This window comes from Saccoglossus kowalevskii, chromosome 2 (assembly GCF_978046115.1).
Source record: "Saccoglossus kowalevskii chromosome 2, keSacKowa6.1, whole genome shotgun sequence".
Classification (NCBI taxonomy): Eukaryota; Metazoa; Hemichordata; class Enteropneusta; family Harrimaniidae; genus Saccoglossus; species Saccoglossus kowalevskii.
Genome location: NC_140642.1, coordinates 20,183,198 through 20,208,883, shown reverse-complemented (window position 1 = coordinate 20,208,883; position 25,686 = coordinate 20,183,198). Strand labels below are relative to the sequence as shown.

Below are 25,686 nucleotides of genomic sequence, written 5' to 3'. Positions count from 1 at the left end.
TGCACTTGAATCCCAAGAAGGTCTTCAGAATTTTATTTCACCCTCATTAATGAAACAATTAGCAATACATCTTTAAATCATCTCATCTCCTAGATCACCTGTATTATCTGCAATACTTGAACCTCTTTCTGCTCTCATTGTCATTAGACACTTAAAATAGGGTCATCTCTATTTTTAATCTGTGCACATCTTGCAATGTGATGTTTGATAGATGATAAAACTCATATCCTTGACTAAAAATAGGCACTGCATCACTTTGATGTCTCAAGGAAACTACTACAAATTTGTAATATATGTTGTGTAGTGATTTACAAATTCACTTTTCCAAATAATTGTAAAATATTGATGTAGCGTCAAATTTGAATGCCAAAGTCAATCAAAATTCACCTTTAATAGACAATTTATTTTTTATTTGATAATTTTAAATAGATCTGTAGGCCATTGGATATTATGTCTATTTTGTCCAAAATTATTGCATTCATGGTATTTTATAAAGTATAAATTACAATACCAACTCGCATTTGTTCTACTCTCCTCCACCAGACAGTAATTTACAGTATAGCGAAGACCCATTGATTTATTCAACAAGGCACAGATTAAAAAACAGACTTGTACAAATACATATGACAAATATATTCTAGGCACTTAGTGTCAATAGTGAAAATGATTTCCTACTCAATCCAACATTATTCTGTGAAAACAGTAAATGCAGTTACATATAGTCATCAGCCACACAGGTTTTTAATTTCTATTTTGAGGCATAAAGAAACATAGCCGTACAAGATCCACAACAAAAGCCTCATGCAACATGAACATTCACCCCCACCCCCACCCCCCAATTTCTACTGTATTTCATGCAAGGATAGTACTCGCGCTTATATCTGATTACGTCTTGCTGTCAAATATTTTAGATTCACATACTCTCATCAATGAAACCGAAATGTCATTTTTATTTTTAAAAGCTGTCCAGGAGAGAGAAAATATCGTTAGTCATTTTATGTAAATGCTTAAGCTAGTGATTATTGCTAAATTTATTTTAACTACTGCAGTTGTTCACATGCCTGTTTAGATTTCACCAGGAACTAAAGCACCATCATGTACAGCTTTTTCACCACCAGACTTTGTTGCACAATTTTTTTTTTTTTTTTTTTTTTTGCACTTTTTCCCTTATATTCTTCAATATTTCTGGAAATGAACACTAACTTTGGAGCCAACAGACAAAATTTGAGTCAATTTTTGGTTTTTACTCAAAAAATTTGGCTATTTTTGTCCCAATCTACTGAAGAAAAGTGCAGACTATAAACAGGACTCTTTTGTGAATTTGTGAAGAAAAGAGGAAACTGGTGGTGAAAAGGTTAAATGCAGTAGATCGCTAAGACAATAAAATAAATGATCAATTGCAGAGTTAAAATTCAGTTGAATGTCGTAGAGTTACTCATGGTGCTGCCGAGCTGATAATAGTTAGAGAGGTAGGGTGAAGTGATCTAGAAAATACATGGACAAGGATTATTTTAATTAACAATTTAACATTTCATATATATCATATACCAGTATATGATTCTGAATTAAGTTTTTCAATATATATATATATATCTTTGTGAATAAAATGGCAAGGATTTGAAATTTATTTACTAAAAATTTGGTCAGTGGTACCCAACAGAATTTTCAGAATCTCTGGTTGGGGGGTTGTTGTGTGCTCTTCCAATGACTTGCCCCCCCCCCCTCTACAGTAGTCATTGTTACTGTCTTTATACACAAGCATACTGAGCTACTTTGCAAAGTAAACAAGCGAAATTCATATATAAAAAATGTACATGAAATAGTCAATAAGTTGTGCATAAACAGCATGAAGAAAAAATAGTTCACAATATGCGATAACGCACAAAAGACACGGATTGAACGTCTGCAACAAAAAAATCGAATGATTTGATTGTCCCTTCTTTTTAATTGTAGTTCAATGCCATTCTTTCAGATGGAATTGAGATATCATTACTTCATCAAAATTGACCATCATCAGACATGTATATAAGCACATTATTAAACGTGGAAATACTCCCAAAATAATACTTTCACGTTTGACGAATGTTTCACAACACCACTATAATGCTATGACCTTTTGTTTGTCTTAATTTTACATTTGATTTCACGCACAGCACCTCGGTAAATGGAAAACTGTCTTTTATTAGCTGAAACATTTGCTTTGTAATCAACAAGTGGTTTAAAGATCTGAACGTCAATGTAAACTTTTGTCACCATGCACAATAATTTTTTTTTTTTTCCGCAAATGTGGCAATTGAAATTTATGCATTTGGTCTAAAAATTAACAATGAAATTATCCCTAAATATATTAAAATGTGGCCACCTTAATTTTTTTGGGACACAAATGTTAAAATAGAGTTTTTGTTGATTTTGATGCACATGGATCAAATTTTAAAAAAAAAAAATTTGAAATATCCAAACACAAACCAGTTGAATCATGCATTTGAAGTTCGATTTGAAGTCATTTCATTATTTAGCATAAGCTTATCTCACCAAGTATGTTCACACTTTTCTCCTTGGACTGTCAGCTGTGAATATTACTTCTTTCATAAGTAAGATATTTACAAAAGCATTAAAAAAAAAGTTTCATCTGTTGACTGGCTTTTCCACACCACCATCTACCCAGCAGTGAATCAACACTGAAGTAGAACACCAGCTTTAAAAACAAAAAATATGACAACAAAAAATTCTGCACGTAAATTGCATATAAAAATTAAGATAAAACTGAGCATCTGTTGTTCTCCACGTAAAAGTTAAACATTAATATCAAGACAATCACCATTTCTGAAAAAAAATTATCTTAAATTAAAAACATTTGATTTGTAAATTTTCTTTTGAATGAAAAATTGTCAGAGTGTTACAATTCTGTAAAATAAGCAGCAGTTCCAGCACCAAGCCAAAATAAAGAATATTCTCTTTCTTTCGCATTTATTTGGTTAACACACTTTCCACAACAAGTGAACTATATATAGACAGAAATCTCCAATCACATTTCTTCTTTCTTGGTTCCCAACTTGCCAAAACAGCAACAAAATTTGTTCAAATCATCATGCATTGTGTTTTCACCACTTCCATCATAGGGCAGCAAGACCAAAATTACAGCGGCAAGTAGACATACTGTTAACAGTGGACCATTTCTCAGAAATTGGATTGTAACACTGCACTATGTTCAGATATGATGAACCGGAATGGCCTCCAACGACATAAAGCTTGTGATCCAGAACAGCTACACCAAGACCTGAAATACAAAATTTTAATATTCAATGTATACTGAGCAACAATGTGCATAAAGGAAGCCCCTCCCCCCCTCCTCCAAAGCTTCAAAATAATGATCTACCAGTATATAAAATTTGGGATTTTAATAAGCTGCATTTATGCCACTTATTTATCTATTTTGAAAAGGGGGGTGGTTGCTTTGGCGAATGTTAATTCGAGTATAAAAATCGTGCAAAAGTAGGCGACGAATGCTAAAAAATAATTAACACCATTCGGTTTGAAAGATTAGTTTATACACAGGGGATGAAGTTTAAAACCATCAGTCATAAATATAACTTGTTTTGTGTTCTACAAAATGCAAATATATAACTTTATCATTCGATCTACCAAGCTCGGGGGGGAAATGAAAACTATGGTTTGATCACCACAGCAAGGTAAATAAATACATGGTAGGGCAAATATTGTTGTTTGTTAAAGCCCATAGAATACAGATATAGAATTGACAGTACAGCAGCTGATATCATAGTTGTTAGACACATTGAACAGAGCTTCAGATGTGACTGTTTAAAGTGTTTTTTTTTTGGAAAGTCTTATTTATCCATCTAACCTAACCACTAGCAGTATAAAGTATGCCAAGTCTTTTTAGTGAGCATGTTCAGCAAATAAGATTGTTTTCTGCAGGTACTGTTACATGCTGTCCAAATTGCTGAAAATGACATGCAACTGTTTAATTACATTGGGTACCTTGCAATTTACTATAAACAGTGCAAATGGGAGTATATAAAAGTCGATTTTTTGACCTGCCACACCCATCATACCCATCCACCCCTTACCAGTTCTTGGTTTATCCATGGGTGCCACCAACACCCACTCATTGCGATGTGGATCGTATCTCTCAACACTGCTTAGATGAGACACACCATTGTGTCCACCCACCACATAAAGAAAACCTCGTGACACGCCTACACCAAAGTTGATTCTCTTCTCCACCATTGGGGCTACCATCTCCCAGCGGTCATGACTCGGATCATAGCGTTCAACACTGTCAAATGAAAAAAAAAAAAGTAAGATAAAAAAAACAAGTAATTTTAATAGTTAACAATGCCCATGCAATCAAATATACATGAATGTATCAGGAAATACCAAGGACAATACTGAATATGAAGAAACATCAGTAGACTGGGAAAAATAAGCTACAGTTCTTCAGCGAGACATTAATTGCGTACTCAATTATTTCGCCTAATAAGGCAACTATACAAGCGTGAGGACTCAGTGGACCAGCAGATCTAAATATAGACACATGTTACACAAAGGAGTACAAAGCAAATGTTATATATAGTAATACATTGATACATGTGACAAATACAAATGTGTAAACATTACATACTCTCATAATAAATCATTTTATATTATAATAAGAATAGCGCCCCTTGCTCTCCGAGGAAATCACCATTCATTCATCCATCAATAAATCAGTACCTTATTTATCACGTAGACATTCTTATCTAAACTGAGAGTGCACACCGACCATGTCAAACAAAATAACTGAATGGGACTTTTTTTCAAATAAATCGTTCATCGAATAATTACTTATAGTTTCCTAACCATGACTATGAAAGTGATATGCAGCAATTGCACTTTCTCTCCAAGAAAATGTTCAAGCCCTGCAACTAATAGTCTGTCTCATCAATTTATTATACATTTTTCCTTCTTCAAAAATTCAAGCCTGGTGCTTGAAATTCTCTGCAAAGAATAATTCCAAATAAAGTGTGTGAATGGGAACCAGCAGCCATATTTGTTCAATGAATCAAATCACTTGAAGTATCAGTTTAAATAAAACTGTGTTGATGGTAGTACAATTCATGAGAGATTTAAAGGACGCCATCCAGACATTAGCTGACCTCAATAAACCCCATCAAATCTATTTCCATGAAAGACTGTCAATACTAGCGGCAATCGTGTACGTTACAATAGCAACATATGCAAACAGCATATGAATCATATCCATGGTATTCATTACATTGACACATACTATTTTATTTTTGTTTCAACTCAACCACCGAATGCATGGGAAATAGACATGCAAATCAACTAATTAATATGCACAAGACTACAAATAAAATGTAATTCATAGTTATGATAGGATATTTCACTGTCATTAAGATTTGAACAATTTATTTTGAAAGTAGTGGAGGGTCTTATTTCTTTATAAACATACTTACAATGTAACTAGCATTCAAGGATGAACAAAGTCTCCTAATTCGGTGAATTTCTATTATTTACAAATTTAGCTTAATTTAAGAGGCTGTCTTTATATTCTGCGGTTAATTTCTTATTATCCATTCACAATCTCAATATTCGATGGTGTATATATATATTTGTCAGAAAATGGTACCTCACAGATTTGCAAAATGGGAATGCAACTTTGAGCAGCAAATTCCTGCATTTGATCAGAAAATAAATTGACGTGCACATGTTGACCACTCTGTCAAGTTTCAAAAAAATCGGTCTAGCCATCTATGAGTAATCACTTCAGATGGACTGACGAAGGCGAAACTACAACCCCCCCTCCCAGACTTTGTCCGGGGGGGGGGGGGGGGGGGGTAAAAACTATGTACATTGTGTTGCCTCAGTAAACAATTCAAATAAAATTGGTCAAACACACAGTCAGCTGGCGCACACGTGATAATAAAATAAACACAATATTTACTAAATGGGGGCTGCCATCTTGAATGACGCATAAAACGAAATAAGAGACAAGTTGTGAAACGCGTTTTTTAGATTCCTACAAATCAAGACAGAAATACCAATCTTTCACAAAAATACGGTTCGTTTGAATTATATTAAGCCAACCGATAACAAAATTCGACCAAATTCGTCGTTTTTGTGTGGAAAAATCCCTTGCATACGAACGGCTTAATACAACTCAAACAGACCGTATTTTTGTGAAAGATTGGTATTTTTGTCTTGATTTGTAGGAATCTGAAAAACGCGTTTCACAACTTGTCTCTTATTTAGTTTTATGCGTCATTCAAGATGGCGGCCCCAATTTAGTAAATATCGTATTTATTTTATTATCACGTGTGCGCCAGCTGACTGTGGTCAAATTATATAAAAAAAATTGCCAAGGATAAAAGATAATAAATATTACTTAAAATTGTCATAAAGAGAAAAATATGAATGACAACACAACACAAGACATTTCCCCTTAATACCATAACAACACACCTGTCAGTTACAGCAAGACAACGAAGACAAATTAGAGCTTGAATTAGCTCTACTCGTAAAAACATCTAATTGTCTAAAAAAATTGGGCCACTGGTTTTGGAGATACATGTACCAGTGACAACAGCAGCAACAGGTTATTACACACATCACATTGAGAACATTAATCAAATTCCAAATATAGATCTATTAATTCAAGCATAATCTCAAAGCAATTAAACTAATAGTATGAATAAATGAGATGCAACATATAGCCAAGATAATAATATCAAGCATGCTTGAACCGTATATAAATATTAAATTAAAACTGTCTGAAAAGGATATAACTGCAACAGGCTGTACACGTATATATACTTTGCAGAATTAAAAAAAAACACAGCAGCATGACGAATAATAAAAACAGTAGCCATCAAAAATTAAACAATGTACAACTCCTAATGCTTAAAACAAAATTTGAGAAAAAGGCAGGAACAGGCATGTCGTAAAAAGTAGACATTTTGCTTTTAATAATACTGTTATCAGTGATCAGCTTGATATTAGGAAAAGCAGATGCCTATAGCAGGGCTTATAGTTACAATATACAGCCAGCAACACATAGTGCTAATGAGTACGATGTAGTTACCATGAAAGCCACGTACAATTGCCACAAGAACATTAATCGTTTTATATTCATGAATTTGTCTCTAGCTCGTACAAGTTATATACTTGTCTTATAAATCTTGTGGTTAAAACAATGACCTCTAATGGCAAACTGATGGTAGGCAAGTAGTGTGTAAACACTGCAATAAACATAAACCACTATGACATATAGATGTAAAGCTAGTTTAGTCTATTGATAACAATAGCTTGTACAGGCATATTTTTTATCAAAAAAGTGAGATGCTTGAAAATAGACAAGATTTTATACAGATGGAAATAATTGTCAAAGTTTGCAAACAAATTGTTATTGAAATCATAAGATTGTCAACAACGACAGACAGACAGACAGACAGACAGACAGACAGACAGACAGACAGACAGACAGACAGACAGACAGACAGACAGACAGACAGACAGACAGACAGACAGACTTGAATGAATACATTTTTCGGTAGTTTAAGTAAAAATAGTCAGGTATGGCTATATTAAAAATATTAATAAAACAGTTTCTAAAGTATTGAAATCATAAATTGAATGTAAAACGTCACAATTGCAAGAATAAATTGAGTATAGAGGGTCATGATGTTAAAAATAGCCACAAATAAGAGTATATTAAGTTAAAATGCAATGGTAATTACTTAATGTATGGCTCTATATCAAGAGTTTTATTGGTGTCAGCTTGATTCAACATCAGAACGACTAGACAGCTAAAAATAGACTTATATAATAGAGGGTACTTCTCCTTTTTCAAATTAGAAAATGTGTGCTGACTGGCAATTGAGTAGGAAACACATGTAACATAATAAATCAATGAAAAAAGGACAGTAAGAGCTCAGACACAGCCATAAACATTATGCACTACGCAACAAACATGCCGCCTAAGCGGCTTATTGAATATCTATTTTATATCAATGTTATTAAAACGAGAGATACACACAATAGTCATAAGTGGCAGATTTTATTATAAAAAAAATGCTCAAATTATGATGCAGCTCAATTATTATGATTCTATATTAAATTAGATAGCGTCCATCCTAAATGTTTACCTTGACAAAATAGTTCAAGGGAAATATGAAAGAAGACTGATTTAGACTGAGCATGGAATATTACAGTTCATTTACAGATGATAGGAGTCGAAACAGACAATAGAATATGTTTGCCAGCTACCATGCCAACCAATATTGTAGGTATGTGTATATTCAAAAAAAAAAATCAATTTTGTCATTGGTCAGCGACTAACGAATTATTGACACTGATATTGTTTGATTGACAAAATATTCACCTGTTTAAGTACGTTGGACCATAACCTCCCACAGCATAAATCATACCATCTAAGACGGCGGCGGCAAAACAGCTACGGCTTTTGAGCATCGGTGCCACCAATCTCCATTGCATTGTCCTTGGACAGAACTTCTCTACACTTCGTAAATAGGTTTCACCATTGTAACCACCAAGGGCGTAGAGTTCCCCTTCCAATACCGCTACCGCTAAATTGCTACGACATTTGATCATGCCTCCTATGTTAGTCCAGGTGTCACTATCAGCGTTCCACCGGTCCACACTGTTGTCATGGTGACGGATAGATGTTCCACCTCTTACGATGCATTTCATTCCACCAATCACATATAGCTTTCTGTCAAGGACAGCACAAACGCACTCATATCGCCTGCAACTTAGCGGTGCCACTTCGGTCCAGCTGTCATTTTGTGGCAAGTATACTTCCAAACTGTGAGAAGAAAAAAAAAATTTATCAGAAGAGTTGCAACATGGTGAAAAGTAACTCCTGCTATTCAATGACTTTGAAAAGAAAAGACAAAATGAACTATAACAGACAAGATGGGCCAGTATTTGCAAATTTTAAGAGCTAACCAATGCATTTGCCATAGAAACCATATGCCAGGCTTAGGATGGCAGGGTTTCATACATGCATGTGCCAATATTACCATTATTGTGACACCATGTCAAATTTCACTGCATCAACCAGGTAGCTTAACTTGGTCTTGAGTCAGTGACGTACTGACCCAGGGTTGAACGTTTTTTGAGCGTTTAACGTGGGTGAGTCTAAGAGATGGATTTGTGCTCAGTGGTAAGTGTGCAGAACCCCTAATTCGTAGATGCAAAGTAAAAATCCTAGCCTGCGGCTGAACACTAAAAAAGGTCACCCCCCCCCCCCCCAACCTGAGTGTGCAACATACAAACCTATATTCACTAATGGATGGGGAAACCCTGGTCAATGTCTACAGGTGCTTATGTTCAACTCCACGTTAGTTCATTAAATTATATGCCATTAAGATAGGAAAATGCACTATATCTGAGCACTTTGCACCTGGCACAAAAATATTAAAAAAAAAAATACATCTATTATGGATGACTAGCCCACAGACTCAGAATAGAAATAATCCGCATCAGAGAGAATCATGATCTGCACACATACACATGTAGCTCGAGGTTAAAAGAAAAAAATATTAAAAAAATGAAAAAAACAATTCGAGAAAATAAATTCTAATCTCCCCAAAGCAAAACCAGGTGAAAACCAGCTCAGGCATGACAAAATGAAAGTCATATGGTACATAGGTTTAGAGAATTTAATATTCGGGCAATTGACAGCAATTAGTTACGACACCAGCTTAGTACGAGCAGAGCTGAAAACAAATATGCTTTTATGAAAAATCTGCAAATGTTGATAGACACCAACAAAAATAGAAAGATGTGTAGATTTCCATCCATTTTCTCTTTTAATAATACACGCTCTAGGGTGATTCTATTATTAACCAAGTTCTTTTGGTAATGTTTATTTTGAAAGCAGGGTGTGACGATAATGCAAAGCTGTCAAGTAACCACGTCACCACTGTTATTATGATGCACACAAACATACTGTTGTCACCATAGAAAGCTGAAAAGATAACTAAGTATTTCATCATTGAGCCTTAAATATATTTATTTAAATAAAACAAGGAACATCATCACACCTTACAAAGGTCACATTTTACTAAAATTTTCACAAATTTGCTTCAAATATTGGGATGTATGACTCACAATGCACATTATCTCGTACTCAAAAATTAATAATTTGTAATTTAAGTTGTATTGTCGGCAAAACTTAATTGAAAATCCTTTTAATTTTGAGTAACTTCATCAAAAATCAAAGTGACAGCGTTCGCAAATGTTACTGATATACATCGATGCACTGAACAGTTAAAGTTATAATTGTCTTCACTAAAAAAAAACCCATCATGCATTGCTGTTTGAATTCTCCTTTGGGACCATGCTAAACAACTAACCGAGGAAGTACGTAATCTTCAATGTACACATGTTTAATGTTTAGAATCGTTCTATACAGTGTATATTCAAATGTGGAGAACCTAAAGGCCATTAAGAAAAGAATCAGCATGTGCTACTTGAGACTTGATTACCCCAAGATGCTGAAAACTATCACAACCAAAGTTACAAAACTATTTAGTGATGTTTGGCTATTGGCAAAAAAATATCTTGTGAATTTTGTATTTATTGCAATACGCACACAACTTCGAACATTTCAAATATAAATATTCAATTCTACTACCGGTACTTCCTCTTAGGTAGCAGCAGGGTTTACTTCTCTTGTAAATGCCTGTTCACTGAAGGTGTTATTAAAAAAATAACTGAAACATATTACATTTGAATATTACATTTGAATATTACATTTGAATATTACATTTGAGGTGTTAAATGATTATACTCTTCAAATTCTATAATTCCTTGTAATTTTCTTTTGTTGTGTGCGAGGTTGGGGAGATTTTCACACCTAAAATGGTTTTCTTTTGACAGCTAGTAATTTTTGCGGTTTGATAATTCAAATTGATATTATTCACATCTCATTACATAAAACAATAATTTTTGCCGTAATCAATTATCGCAATTCCATAATATCAAGAGCATTTGGTAGGATGAAATTTCATGAAGGTACTGTCATAGAATTGCAAATAAAATGTTTGACGATACCACATTTGCCGATTCTCACATTTGCGGTCGGGTCTTAATTGGAAAACAGCACTTCATATATATCATATTCTAAAGTGCTAGAAATGACAAAAATTTATCTTTTCAAATTTGTAATCCCAATACGAACTAGGACTCTCAATTCCAAGAGTCTGTTGCAACACCCAACAAAGGAGGTGAGATGGTGAATACACATTGAACATTTAGTTTACCTATAATATAATTGTTCAAGCTATATTTAAACTTTGATGAAATACGGCAGGAATAGATAAGGTTAACAATAGCAAGCTGCCACAACCAATGATATGCACTCTGAACCGCGTCAAATGAGATGAATTCACCAAGCGCTATAAATAGAAAATATTCAGCACCTGATGGCCCTTCCTGCGACACGATACTTTATTCTCTCTCAAGCAATCTCGGCAGTACAGAGCCATGTAAATTACATGCTTTGTGCGCCGGTAGTCTCGAATGACTTTCTACAGTCTATTTACAGAAACTTGTGAATAATACATCGCATAATCTACACAGTGTTTTTCAGCGTTCAGAAATAAGTATATGAAGTGTGTAGGGGTAAGTGACGTTTTGGAAACAAACAATAAATGTGACCCAAAAAAAATTATTACTATTATTGAAGAAGGTTTTATTCACAGGATAACCACCTCAATATTTTCAACCTTAACAACAGATAAATTATCTTTAAAAAACATCTGAAAACAAATCCAGGTGATACATGTATCTGTTGATTTCCTCAAGGCAGAAATCTGCCCAATACTTAACAGTTAAATACGAAAAGCAAACAACATTTGAAAAAAAAAGGCCATTTTAATTCAAGTCTGAGTAACTAATTTTTAAGTACAAATAGGAAAACATTTTTTTTTTATCCAACCTTTTCAGTTTATAAACCGACTGAACTTGGTTGATACCTCCCACAAACAGCATTGAGGGAAAACACAGTACATTTTAGTATCCTACAATGGCACAGTCTTTTTTAAGCTATTGAATAGGATTTTTGCAGCTTTTCTTTGGTTACTGCAGAATTATGCAGGGTTGTAGTACTTGACAATCACTATTATTACCATTATTTGTGTTCAGTCCAAAGTACGTATAACGGTAAAAGAATACAGAAATCAGTGCCTCCATGGAGTAGAGGACTTGATAACGTCATGCCACCAACCGTATATGCATTCTGTTTTACTTGAAATGCCTAGAAAGAGTAAATGAATTTATCTCCATGGTGATCCACTATTAATTGACGCATTTTCTCAGTATGCATATAAGTATTACAATTTACTAATTACCTCATATACATCATAGGGTGCAACCATTATAATTAGGGGGAGGGGTTACATGGCTAGAAATGAGAGATAACTGCATGATCAATTCATAGGCTTGCAGACATTTTTAAACATATAATTACTTTTTATATTAATTGTTAATTATGGACCAAATATAGAACTATTGGCTAAAGTTGATCTGTTGGGGGTTGGGGGTTGGGGGTGACAAAAGTTTGAGTATTTTGTATGGAATTTATTCTCACTGATTTTTAACAAGTTAAATGTAAAATATTAGACAAAATGTATATTCACTGGATTTTATTTTCACTGAAACATTTCTTCAGCGAAAATAGCGAAAATTAATTCCAAGCAAAAATAAAGTATTTTACAGTACCCTGGTACATGTAATATAAAAACAATACTGGATATGACATTAATATAACCCATGTGAAATGCATGGGTGCTACTTTTCAAAATAGGCAGATAATATGAATTTGAATACGTGTTGGAAGTTTGGACAGCGTTACAATAATTATTTGTTTTCTCCAGTATTATAATGACTTTGATGCAGCCGACATAAAAAATATTAAACTGTGTGTACCGAATATTAAACCAGGCTGTAATGCAACAGTCTATCCCACTTTGTTCTTGTCAGTTTTATGGCTTTGTACCTTAAATGTTGTATTGTCGGAAAACCATGCAAAGTGAATTTGTTTTGATTTGTGTTGGTACACCCACAAACGACATAATGCCTCAACATCGCAACCAAGTTAGATAATAACAGTGGTACTACAGCGACAGCAGGTACATGTACTTAAAACATTGTTGCCTTAGCGATAGGTAATCCTCACACAAACATTTCCGGTATAAACATTGAGCTATCCTTGAAGAGCTGAAATAATACAAACTATTTCCATATTTGGGACGTAGCTTATGGTCCATTTTTCTATAATGGGCATAGAGGTTTTAAAAATGAAATTAACAGTGATCATTTTCCAAGAGTTAACGGTCACAAATCTGTGAAGGCAATGATATGCATTTCTCAGGCTCTTTAATAGAGCCGAAACATTTGTACACCTCTAATGAAACGTATTTTTCCAGTCAACATGTTCAACAATATATATTCATGTTCAAATATCAAAGAAACCCACACCCCCACCCCTCCCACTTGAAATAAGATCATAGGAAAGGTTTTGAAATAAACATGTCTGAGAAACTGTCATAAATAAATACAGAATCAGGCTTGCAGTCAAAAATAAAATTAGGAGTTATCATGAAACTAACAAATCTGGAAGAAATCGCCAACATCCACTGTTATACTGCTAGATGAAAATAATCTGTGTGAGAATGAAATGATGCACTGCAGAGGATGTAACAATATAATCAGTAATAAGAATATATATATCTGCTGTGTCCTTTTTGATGACAGCGATACTAACAAATCTGATAAGGATCCAAACAGGGTACCTGTATCATGTATCAAAGCAATCTTACATGGTTTCCAAGAAAAGGATAACACATACAAATGATGACAGATGGACACTGGATGATGCTGATCAATAACATGCGGATATTTTTATGCTGACAGAGGTCTAACACATACCAATCTTTGCCCCCTAATAAGAAGTCTTTCTCATCACAATGTGACCATCTAAAATACTAGTAGTCTGTGTCTAAAAGAATGAGAATAATAATTTACGACTAAACATTCAGTTTGTCCGGGTGTGTAACATCGTCAGAATCATGTACATACAATGTATCCGGAGTTATTGGAGAACTAGAATTACTAATAACCTTTAACGAGGTTATGACATATGCATAACTCGTGCAATTATTAATAGAAAGCATTTATTATGAAACACCGGAAAATCACGTAAATTCAGTTTTGACTCCCACTCTGTCTATTGTGGTAATTTGAAGACTGTACACGCTTTCTATCATACTAAACTGGTCACCAAATTTAACAACTGTTTCTGGCCTTTACACTCAAGTCTGAATGAACGTAGACAAGCCTAAATAGGTTTTGATTGTACACAGCACCACCAGTGGCTGTTCCCGGCCTCATGTGTCAAGCAATGTACCCTCTCAGAAATACATCTCCAATAAAAGCACATGTAAACCACAAACTGCAATTATTGTATATACTAAATCATTAAAATATTACTTATTTTGAGAATAGAAACAACTCGCATGCAAATAGAGCAAATATGATACATATTACAACATATTTTAAAATAATCAGCAATCATATATGTACAGCAAGCACACAAAAATGCTGGGACATAAACAATACTTATTATTTCCACTATAATTTTGAGATGTGAAAACTTAATGTTGCTAATTATTAATAACAGTGCAAAATTTTTTTTAGAAAGATCTAGAAACAATATACAAAACAATGCACCTGCAACCCAGTATGTATTATTATAACAAATTAATCCCAAATTGACAAAACCATCATCAAGAACCTGTTGAGGACATGTATCACTACTTTAGCTGGATTTATTTTTTCGCTGAAAAGACATTTTGTATGACATTTATTTGCATTGAATTTTGATGAGTTGAAGGTAAAACATAGAAAACAATTTGTTCAGTTTTATTTTTACTGAAAATAAATTCTAAGTAAATATAAAGTCCTTTGCAAGACTTAGGATTTAGGTCTATTTTATTCCAAAATGGCAACCAGTCAGTGATATTTAATTGACATATTTATGTTATATATTCATTGCATAATGTCTTTTTCTAATGAAATTGGTTGATACATGACCGAGAAAACACCAAAATAATAGTTCTTGTCATTTTGAACTTTGCACACGAAAACTGGAAAAAAAAATACCTGGGGTACCTACACAGTAAATATAGAGCAGTTCTGTTTTCAAAGCAAAAAAATGGCTACCGGTAATTGTCAGAAAACTAACAAATTTGAGATACGCATCAGAAAACAAACAAATTTGAGATCCCTGTAGTTGAACAAATCACCAGAAATTTTACTAAAAATTGTAACAATGAGGCAAAAACACTATAATCATATCATATACATTCTCAAAATTATTTCTTTTTCAAATACAGAAAACTGCAGATATGAGGTCAACCCATGCATTTGAAACCAATCTGTTTTTTTGCACACACAACCATACATAACATAAAATCACTTCCCTTCATATTTTCTTTCCTTACATCCCAAGTTAACGCTAAATTATCAATGGTGAATTAAAGCATTCAAAAATGCTTGATAAGCTAAAGAAAGGTAAGGACATTCTGCTAGTACTAGATAATGCATTAGAGTTGCTAGGCAACTGTCAACAGTGGTTAGCCTTGTTGGAGATTTTAATAAAAACATGTGGAAATAAGTTATTAAGGCCTTAAGCAACAGATGAAACCTGCATAATGATTGAAATAAAAATAGAACAATATCCAACAATAACATTCAAACGGTCTAACAAGAAAATTTTATGAAAAGGGAAAAAAAAATTTAGAAGAGAAATTATGAATAGGGTCAACAGTGACTGCACGCTCTAGGTTACTGCTGACGCAGGTATTTAGATTCAAAGTGCTTTGAATAAAACGACATTGAACCAGTTATACACAAATGGATTTATTCCATGTTGTTGTTTTTTTAAATCAAAGCATTTTATAGAATTATGTGTTAACACAAAAATGAAACTACCATATAATTAAAACAATTTGTTTTATTATACTAACAGAGCTGGCCAAGGTTGGGGAAAAAAATGGGTTCTTAGCAATTATGAAAACAAATTGGTGACATAGCTTTGAAAAATTAATTAATCTTGCTGAAGCCTGTCAGAGAAAATGTTTTTTTTTTAAACAGAAACATTATAAAAATTTAATATCGAAATGTATAATGTTTTTTTTAGGCACTTTGAATGAAATGAGGACAGGGGAAAACCAAGGTTTATAGAATTAATACTTGCTTGCTGACAGTAAACAAATTGCACTGTAAAGAAAAATAGTCTCAGGTGCATTAATTCTCATCTCTGAAAAATGGAAACAGATTTTTAATTCATGTTGCAGGAAATTAAACAATTCGTCAAAATTGAAATCAGTGCAACTTAAATTGACACTGTGTCATTTGTCAAGATGCTTATTTATGCCAAAGTATTATACAAGGGGTTTAAATGGAGAATCAAGTCACTTTGCTTTCAGTTGACGCATTCAAAAATAATTTTTGGTTTTCCTCTGAGAACAGTTGAAATATCAATATTTACTCAAAATTATGAAAACCATACAGTTCTGGATATGTACACTTCATTACATGATAAACACAGCACTCCCAGATGACATGACGACTACAGATCCACAGAACAACCAATTCCATTGGTCAAGTGCATCTTTTGATCAATTGTCATAAATTATGGGGGAGAAAAGACATTTTATTTTTAATCGTCATTTTGGAGATGGATGGTCACAAGACTTTCCAAATCCCCTCCCAAATGGATGTCAAAGATTGGATGAAGTTGTTGATATGCTAATTAAACTGTAGCTGTTCAAATATGAATATTATTTACACAGTTAGATTTTAGACAATAGCAAATGATGACACATACTTTGCTGTCAAATAATGACAATATTGTCATTTAAGGACCGAAGTTTTGTGTGTTCACATCTTTTGTTTTGTGTCCTCTTACGTTGCTGTACTAAGGCACTTAAAATGGGACCCCTTGGATAGGGGGTACTACATCAAAACCGGTGAAAGTATTATTTTATTAGCATAAAACAGTACAATTTATTAAACTATTACTGTCCAGGAGTGTTTTTTGGAGGGCAAAGGCACAAATGTCCATATTCAGGTGAGCATTGACACTTGAAAAAGAGTTCTCTGCATAGCAACCATCTGTAGTGTGGCAATGGTCAATACATGCTTCACTGGACCACAAAATCCTTTGATTGTTCCTATTCTAAACCATGTATCGAATTTGAAAATGAAGACGTGTGTAATATGAACTCACCCAGCGTACAATTAGCTACAAGTACAGTGATAATAAAGTTTTAGGTTTAATGTTGTGCTCTAAAATCATTCCTCAAGTTACGTTTCAGTCTTATGATTTATGTGAAGGTGACGGTCCGAATTTTTGCAAATTGATGGAACATTTTACTAAACATACAATTTTCAAAGATTTTCAACGTGTTTGAATGATATCGCTATCATTTTTTTGCTTTCCATTTGATTATTTGCACAAATTTCATTTGTAATGTTTCAGAATGGTGTTCAAACATGCAAAAATTCAGAAATTATCAAATATTACCTGCAATTTGTGCATATTCATAACATTGAATATTTCAAACAATAGTCCTTGTGATTTTAGAGATAACAATTTGGAGATTCACAGACAAATGAACAGACACTGGCAGACAGACATGGACAGAAAGACACAAACAGAGAGAGAGAGAAACAGAGAGAGAGAGAAACAGAGAGAGAGAGAAACAGAGAGAGAGAAACAGAGAGAGAGAGAAACAGAGAGAGAGAGAGAAACAGAGAGAGAGAGAAACAGAGAGAGAGAGAAACAGAGAGAGAGAAACAGAGAGAGAGAGAGAAACAGAGAGAGAGAGAAACAGAGAGAGAGAAACAGAGAGAGAGAGAGAAACAGAGAGAGAGAGAAACAGAGAGAGAGAGAGAAACAGAGAGAGAGAGAAACAGAGAGAGAGAGAGAAACGGAGAGAGAGAGAAACAGAGAGAGAGAGAAACAGAGAGAGAGAGAAACAGAGAGAGAGAGAAACAGAGAGAGAGAGAAACAGAGAGAGAGAGAAACAGAGAGAGAGAAACAGAGAGAGAGAGAAACAGAGAGAGAGAAACAGAGAGAAAAACAGAGAGAGAGAGAGAAACAGAGAGAGAGAGAAACAGAGAGAGAGAGAAACAGAGAGAGAGAAACAGAGAGAGAGAGAGAAACAGAGAGAGAGAGAAACAGAGAGAGAGAAACAGAGAGAGAGAAACAGAGAGAGAGAGAAACAGACAGAGAGAGAGAAACAGACAGAGAGAGAGAAACAGACAGACAGAGAGAAACAGACAGACAGAGAGAGACAGAGAAACACAGACAGAGAGAAACAGAGAGACAGACAGAGAGAAACAGAGAAACAGACAGACAGACAGACACGGTCAAATACGATCAGACAGACAGAAAGACTATAGTGCACAAGCACTTCACAACAGGCACTGATTTGAAGCAACGTACAATACACAAAGCTTTCAAAATTGATAAAGAACACATTTTGAAGAAAAAGACAATTCCAGAATTCTCTCTGAACATGAATAAAGCATTATAAAGCATTATTTATTTGGATGCCCATTGCTTATGCAGGAAATGAGAAACCAATTCAAGGCTAATGCTTTCTATTTTAGTGGATGGTGATGGAGAGAGTGCCCAAAGGCAGTGGGTAAACATAATAAATCAACATTTGTTAGCTTCTACTTCATTCCTTTGTATGATCCACAGGTAAATTAACTTAAGAAATGAAATCAACAGAGAATGACTCAGATGTGAGCTTAAGATATTATCGTCTCATAATAATTGCTTGTTACTACAAAAAAATAGCACACATGTACATGTCAATATATATACCAGCGAGGTTGAGTCATCAAAAAGGTCTGACTGATGGAAAACACAAATTTAATCATAAATTTGAAGATTAATAGTAAAGCTACATAAAGATTAAATGCAGAATTATATTATGAGAGTACAAGAAAGAATTCAAGAAACAAAATATATTGATTCTTACTTCACTGTATGAATCACCATGCCACTGAATCTAGCTGAAATTGGCAGTGTTAAAATCAAAATGACAGCTTGTGTAGGAATTACCAGTAGTACTGAACTAAAAATAATGAATCAAAACTCCATGTAACATTAAGCTATTATTATGCAATTGGTATGTAAATGAGTACATTATTATTATTATCAGTAACACCCTCATTACTATGCGCATCAATAGTATTGCACAACATGCTTGTTTTTTTGTTTATTTTCATTTACCAGGTATGCAGCAATTGCTGCATTCCTGGTATGTAAACGAGTACATTATTATTATCAGTAACACCCTCATTACTATGCGCATCAACAGTATTGCACAACATGCTTGTTTTTTTGTTTATTTTCATTTACCAGGTATGCAGCAATTCCTGCATTCCTGGTATGTAAATGAGTACATTATTATTATCAGTAACACCCTCATTACTATGCGCATCAACAGTATTGCACAACATGCTTGTGTTTTGTTTTTTTCATTTATGCAGCAATTGCTGCATTCCTGGTATGTAAACGAGTACATTATTATTATCAGTAACACCCTCATTACTATGCGCATCAACAGTATTGCACAACATGCTTGTTCTTTTTTTCATTTATGCAGCAATTCCTGCACTCCTGGTATGTAAATGACTACATTATCAGTAACACCCTCATTACTATGCGCATCAACAGTATTGCACAACATGCTTGTTTTTCTTTTTTTTCATTTATGCAGCAATTCCTGCATTCCTGGTATGTAAATGAGTACATTATTATTATTATCAGTAACACCCTCATTACTATGCGCATCAACAGTATTGCACAACATGCTTGTTTTTTTGTTTATTTTCATTTACCAGGTATGCAGCAATTCCTGCATTCCTGGTATGTAAATGAGGACATTATTATTATCAGTAACACCCTCATTACTATGCGCATCAACAGTATTGCACAACATGCTTGTTTTTTGGGTTTTTTCATTTACCAGGAATGCAGCAATTCCTGCATTCCTGGTATGTAAATGAGTACATTATTATTATCAGTAACACCCTCATTACTATGCGCATCAACAGTATTGCACAACATGCTTGTTTTTGGGTTTTTTCATTTACCAGGAATGCAGCAATTCCTGCATTCCTGGTATGTAAATGAGTACATTATTAATATCAGTAACACCCTCATTACTATGCACATCAACAGTATTGCACAACATGCTTTTTTTTGTTATTTTTAATTTATGCAGCAATTCCTATATTCCTGCAATTTTAAAGATTCAAGAATATCCAACAATCTTCTCCAAGTCATGAGTGATGTATGAACAAATATTTATATAATAAATATATAACAAATATTTTTTGTTGGCCATTATAGTCCTTACATTTTAGAACACAAAGAGCTACTAATACCAGGAAAAGGACGAGTTTGTAATAATAACAATAATAATTTGTATATGAAATATCCAAAAATAATTTTAAGGATACCAAATGTACCAGAATTACCATACTGAAATACTATCACAAAGACTAAATACACATACAAGAAGTGCTATGGACTCATAGCTATGAGTTGACCTGCCACAATGTCCTTTGACTTGATAGGTGAAGAATGTTATTAAACAATCAGAATCAGGATTCCTAAAGAATGCATTTCGAAAGTAAATTTCATTATTATAGAGGTAAAAGCGATTATGATCCATTGGCATTGATTTTTGTGAATGATGTTTTTTTAACAAGAAGAGATTAATTAAGGTAAAAGTACTGTAATGTAAATGTAATTTCTTCTAACTTTTGCCTTTTTCTACAATGCTAGCTCGCAAGCTAAACATTGCAAGCAATTGTGTTTTGATGGAAATGTGACTTTCATGCAACAAATGATGCACTTTGAATGTCACTCAACATCTTCATTAACAAGATTTCAACGCGAGTTTGTATTCTAAAAACCAGGCAGTGTTTCAAAACTAATTATTTCGTGAGCAAAATTTGGAGAAAAAATAGTATAGTAGTATCTGGGTGTCAGTACTGTTAAAAGTATTTTGTCATTGTCTGTATATGCAATAATTTCGCTCTTTAACAAATTTTTCTGTCGGCCAAAATTGGTCACAAAAAAATTGAGGTTGATCTAGATTTCATATTGAGTAATTTGAATTGAATGAAAACTGACAAGTCTTGTCCAATATGCTACATTTTCAACAAAACAAGATGGATGCCAATCGGCCATCTTTGATCTGATTATGGAACAAACTGACATGAACATGTATTGCTGTATGTATGATGTATGTGCCAAATATGATTGAAAATGGTCCCTAAGCCTTGGAGATATATAGTAGTATGTTCAAAAAGCAAGATGGCCGACAGTCAGCCAGCCAGTCAGTTATCCTCCCATGTGAGAACTAATGCAATTGGTTCTATGGCAATATGCAAACGTACGAGATTAGCTTAAGTCTTAGTTCGTACATAGCGACAAGACTTTTAGGATGGTCACTCGTATCAATGTTTAGATATATCAAAGATTGGTGGTAGCAGTGAATCGTTGTTACCATGGTACTGTGAAATAAACAAGATTAGTTTGATAGCATGTCTGATTCACTGAACGATTTTCATTTTTCAGAACAGAGACATTTCATTCATTGTACAAGAGTTTTTCTTTTAAGTTTCAATGCCACAATCGTAATGCAATGCGCATACTAATATTCTAAAAAACGTTGCACATGTCGCTTCAAACCTACCGATTCGAACATGACGGTGGGACAAAGCACATTAGGTTACACACATGGACCTGGCATAATAAAGTGCCACATTTCTACACCAGGACTTCCCTAGTTACACAAATTGGTTGTCTAAACCTCAGTTAGTCATATCAATGCAGAGTTTTGACGCCTGGTCTACAGAATAAAAAACGAACAGTACTTTCAACATCAAAATGTCCAACAAAATGCGAAAACCATGAATATAATCAGCACTCACACATGTACAACTCTTAACAGTGCATATGAATATACCAGCAAATAGGTACATGCAAATATAGAAACTTTGTTGCCTTAGCAACTTGGAACAATTATGACTAGGCACGTTATATCTAGAGTAAATAACTGCATAATATATATGTAAATATGTTCAGCATTATTTAATATTATTTTGTTCAACCTTGCGGTAACCTTCAAATGGTGGTACATACATTACCAGAGAACCAAACATCAATTTTAGATCACACGCTACAGTCTAGAGGCAAGATCAAAGGCCAGCTTTTATAACCACTTAATGTACAGACCACATACAGGTTAAACACACCTATACATGGTTGTAAACACCACAAAGCAGGGGTCATTACATTGTTGCATTAACAGTCCCGTCCCCATATTTACAGTTTTCTGCTTTTACCCATTCATCTATGTTACTTTTTACGACCATTTAAAGCAATTGTTGACACTTGTCCACACGAGGATAGATATAGTCTTGACTCCTAGCAAGCGGCCATACAATATAAGAATAGCATGGCCCTGGTGGGACGTGCCAATGAATAAATCACTTGTTGCTGAACGGAGAGAGAATGTATTCATAACAATAAACTCCAGTAACCTTCCTGTTTGAAGTATACATGTAAATATTGAATTGCTTGCCAACAACCAATATTATAACTTAACTGCTTCTTATGAGACAGAATAGACTTAACACACCAGTGCAGATTTATACTCCAATATTACAAATTACTGGATAGTTTGAAACTGTGTCTAGACATGTATGGTGACTCATTCTATATGCACTACTCCAGTTTTAATCCATTCTGTGCATATATGTTAACTAATGACAGAAGCAACACATATTCAAAACTACAAAGAGCCAAGAATTTTAAATGCTAAAACAAATATATCACAAGGAAACAAGAAACTGAATGAAACCTGCTCAACTGGTGATGATTTCATTATTACGAACTAAAAATGTTTTCACATTGAGTCAATGTGTTTGTACGATGCCACCACAGCTGTGAAATGTACAACTTTGAATTCAGATGAATCCTAATATTTGATGGACAGATGTATTTGCATACAAACAAATTTTCCTCATTTCTTCAGAATTATAAACTACCATGGGTGTGTAAAAAATTAGGCTTCATGTATGACTTCTAAAGGCCGGGCCTAAAGGTCAGGTATTGTGGAGCTTTCCTGGGGGTGTTATCCTATAACACCAATTATTTCTAATATTATATCTGAATTTTGCCATCTTTGTAATCCTCAGGTACTAATAGTACTATTTCTGAATATCTAATTTTTCTCGTCAACTAAATTAAACAGAGGCATTCTGTGGAAAATTTATTTGGACAAACGCTTTAGGATTAATTACAAACAAGTGACAGTATGGTTTAAATAAATCAAGAAAAAATAATGTTTTAGGTTATTGCATGTGTTAATTGAAAATGTTTAGAGATTTTGTGTTAAATTTTTAGAACAAAAATGAAAAAAAAATTATTCAAGAAAAAAAATCAAAATAAAAGCACAATTATAAAATTTGGAAAACAAATTGATATGAACAGTTTTTTCTTCTGTGGTGGGGTAGTTACGACACAAAAACCCACATAAATTAAAATAATACGATATCGCAAATTAATTGAACTACACTGAAATAAACATAAATAACAGCTTAGTAATAAAACAATACATTTATTTGAAGCAAACTGGAAATTGTTTATTCAAATAAACTGCAGTCATAAAGTTTTATTCTGTGTGCTTTATAGCGTTTAGTACCTACCTGTCAAGGGTCGCAAAGAGACCATTTTTGCCACCAACAGCACAGATGACTTTAGGTTCTCTTCTTGGGCGGATACTTCTCTCCATCTGCGGAGACACGCGAAGTCTCTCTTCAGCAACGAGATGGTATTTAAGAGCTTTATTCACTAGTTCTTGACAGGTGTAGTCGTCGCGAATCAACTGGTCAGCTTCGTAGGACTGAGTCAGAAATTTCACCGTCAGTAATGGTAACCGAACACTTGGGAGTAACCTGGACAGGTAGCATCGTCTTTTGTTGATGTCGTATTTTATCCAAGTTTTAAGAGCGTGGAATACGGACTTTTCCGATTTGACGTTCAGGTCATCACTGGATAACAGTTCGGCCACCTCACTTCCTTCCAGTTGACAGAACTCAATTGTTTCAATTACATCCTCGAAGTGTTGAAAAATGTAAGTGTATGCTTTGCGGTACAAGCCACAGCAGGCATGAGTTTCAGCAAACTTGGCAATACCAATGCAGTTGTTTGGGTGTAACTGTCCCTCTAAAAAATCGCAACATTTTTTAGTAACGGATTTCAATTGTAACAGATCGGCAGCAGGCAGCAACGACTGTACTGTAACTTGGGAAACATGCACCTTTCCCGTGTAGGCAAAATCGACTAATAATTTCATGGCAGATTCGTCGATAGATTTGAACTCGATCTCTTCCTTTTCTCGTTCACACATGTTCCCGGTAAACATGGCCTTGAAGTATGGGCTGCAACTGGCAAGTACGGCGCGATGAGCCCGGATTTTAGTGTCCCCTATACGGAGGACCACATCGCAAAGTTCCTCCCGCTGCCTCAGCTCGTTTAGTCCATGGAGCAGATGTTCCGAGTACAGCTCAAGCTCACCGATACAAACCACACTGTTCGCATTATGTGCGTCTTCTGTCAGGTCCATTCTGATTGTCTTCGTGTCCTTAAACGATTTGGCAGTTTTCCATAAACTGCGAAAACCTTCCTACCAGGTATTTAGCATGATACCACCGTGTTAGCGTTCTGATTGTCCAAACGTGAATGATGGACGAAAAGGAAACAGATCGATTTACGCAAGTTAGACGCTGTTAGCCGGTCTTCAATTCCAATATGGCTGGCTTTAATGAACCCTATATTTGCGTTGTCATCAAATCGCTAGGCGCAGATATCACGTTATATAGCTGTAAACATAATAAAGCTTATTTTGAATTGCTTTATACAGTCATTTTGCATACATGGGTGTTATTTTATCCATACACCGTATCAATGTCTAAACATCACCATTTCTCCCCACTAAGCTAAATGGCTTTAGTCGTCCCATGACGACTGCGCGCAAGCAAGCTACACTCTTTTCCATGGTGATGCTCATCATCTCAAAATAGACTCGCCGTATTTGCATGGCGGCGTGAGTTTTGAAGACGAAGATGTTATTAGTGATTCGTACTGGCAACACTGTGACCTCGAGTGACATCTAAAACTAAGGATAAATGCAACAAATAAAAGTGATAATTTTGCGAGTAAAACGAATGAAACTGGGAAGTGTGGGGGGGGGGCTTTTGAGGAAGCCCTTACAGATATATATTTCAACACCCCATGAAAAGTATTTATTTCTCCGTAATCATTTTTGCTTAAAGTTTATTTGTCCACTTACCAGCGTTCGTGATTGTTTGTGCCGAATCGTGGGCCATTTTACGGGTGATTGCAAGATTGGTGAAAAAAAAAACATCTACAGCGGAGAAAATAAAAACACTTGTGTTAGACAGATTACAAATTAAATTAGTGTCGGACAAATACACGTACTGACTTTACATGTAGTATATTTTTATTCCTAGTAA

General features: G+C 34.4%; 2 protein-coding genes across 2 annotated transcripts; one reads left to right on the top strand and one right to left on the bottom strand.

The window, feature by feature from the left end:
• On the bottom strand, positions 1–25,069 carry LOC100370828 (kelch-like protein 28). Its single transcript, XM_002740798.4, has 4 exons — positions 23,857–25,069; positions 8,402–8,845; positions 4,089–4,297; positions 1–3,277 (listed from the first exon to the last, which is right to left on the bottom strand). Exons 1-4 carry the CDS (start codon positions 24,774–24,776, stop codon positions 3,114–3,116), a joined length of 1,737 nt encoding a protein of 578 aa, XP_002740844.1. The 5' UTR covers positions 24,777–25,069; the 3' UTR covers positions 1–3,113.
• LOC146748261 (uncharacterized) lies at positions 17,642–18,653 on the top strand. Its single transcript, XM_085495902.1, has one exon. It carries the CDS (start codon positions 17,727–17,729, stop codon positions 18,651–18,653), a length of 927 nt encoding a protein of 308 aa, XP_085352028.1. The 5' UTR covers positions 17,642–17,726.
• Positions 25,070–25,686: the final 617 nt, after the last annotated feature.

Bases quoted from the DNA above. Each gene is read 5' to 3' on its own strand.
- LOC100370828 (XM_002740798.4), bottom strand. From the start codon at position 24,776: ATGGACCTGACAGAAGACGCACATAATGCGAACAGTGTGGTTTGTATC. The intron at 4,298-8,401 runs GTGAATATTTTG...TTCATTTGACAG, and splicing joins GGTCCAACGTACTTAAACAG to TGTTGAACGCTATGATCCGA. The intron at 3,278-4,088 runs GTAAGGGGTGGA...TTTGTATTTCAG, and splicing joins CATGGATAAACCAAGAACTG to GTCTTGGTGTAGCTGTTCTG.
- LOC146748261 (XM_085495902.1), top strand. From the start codon at position 17,727: ATGAACAGACACTGGCAGACAGACATGGACAGAAAGACACAAACAGAG.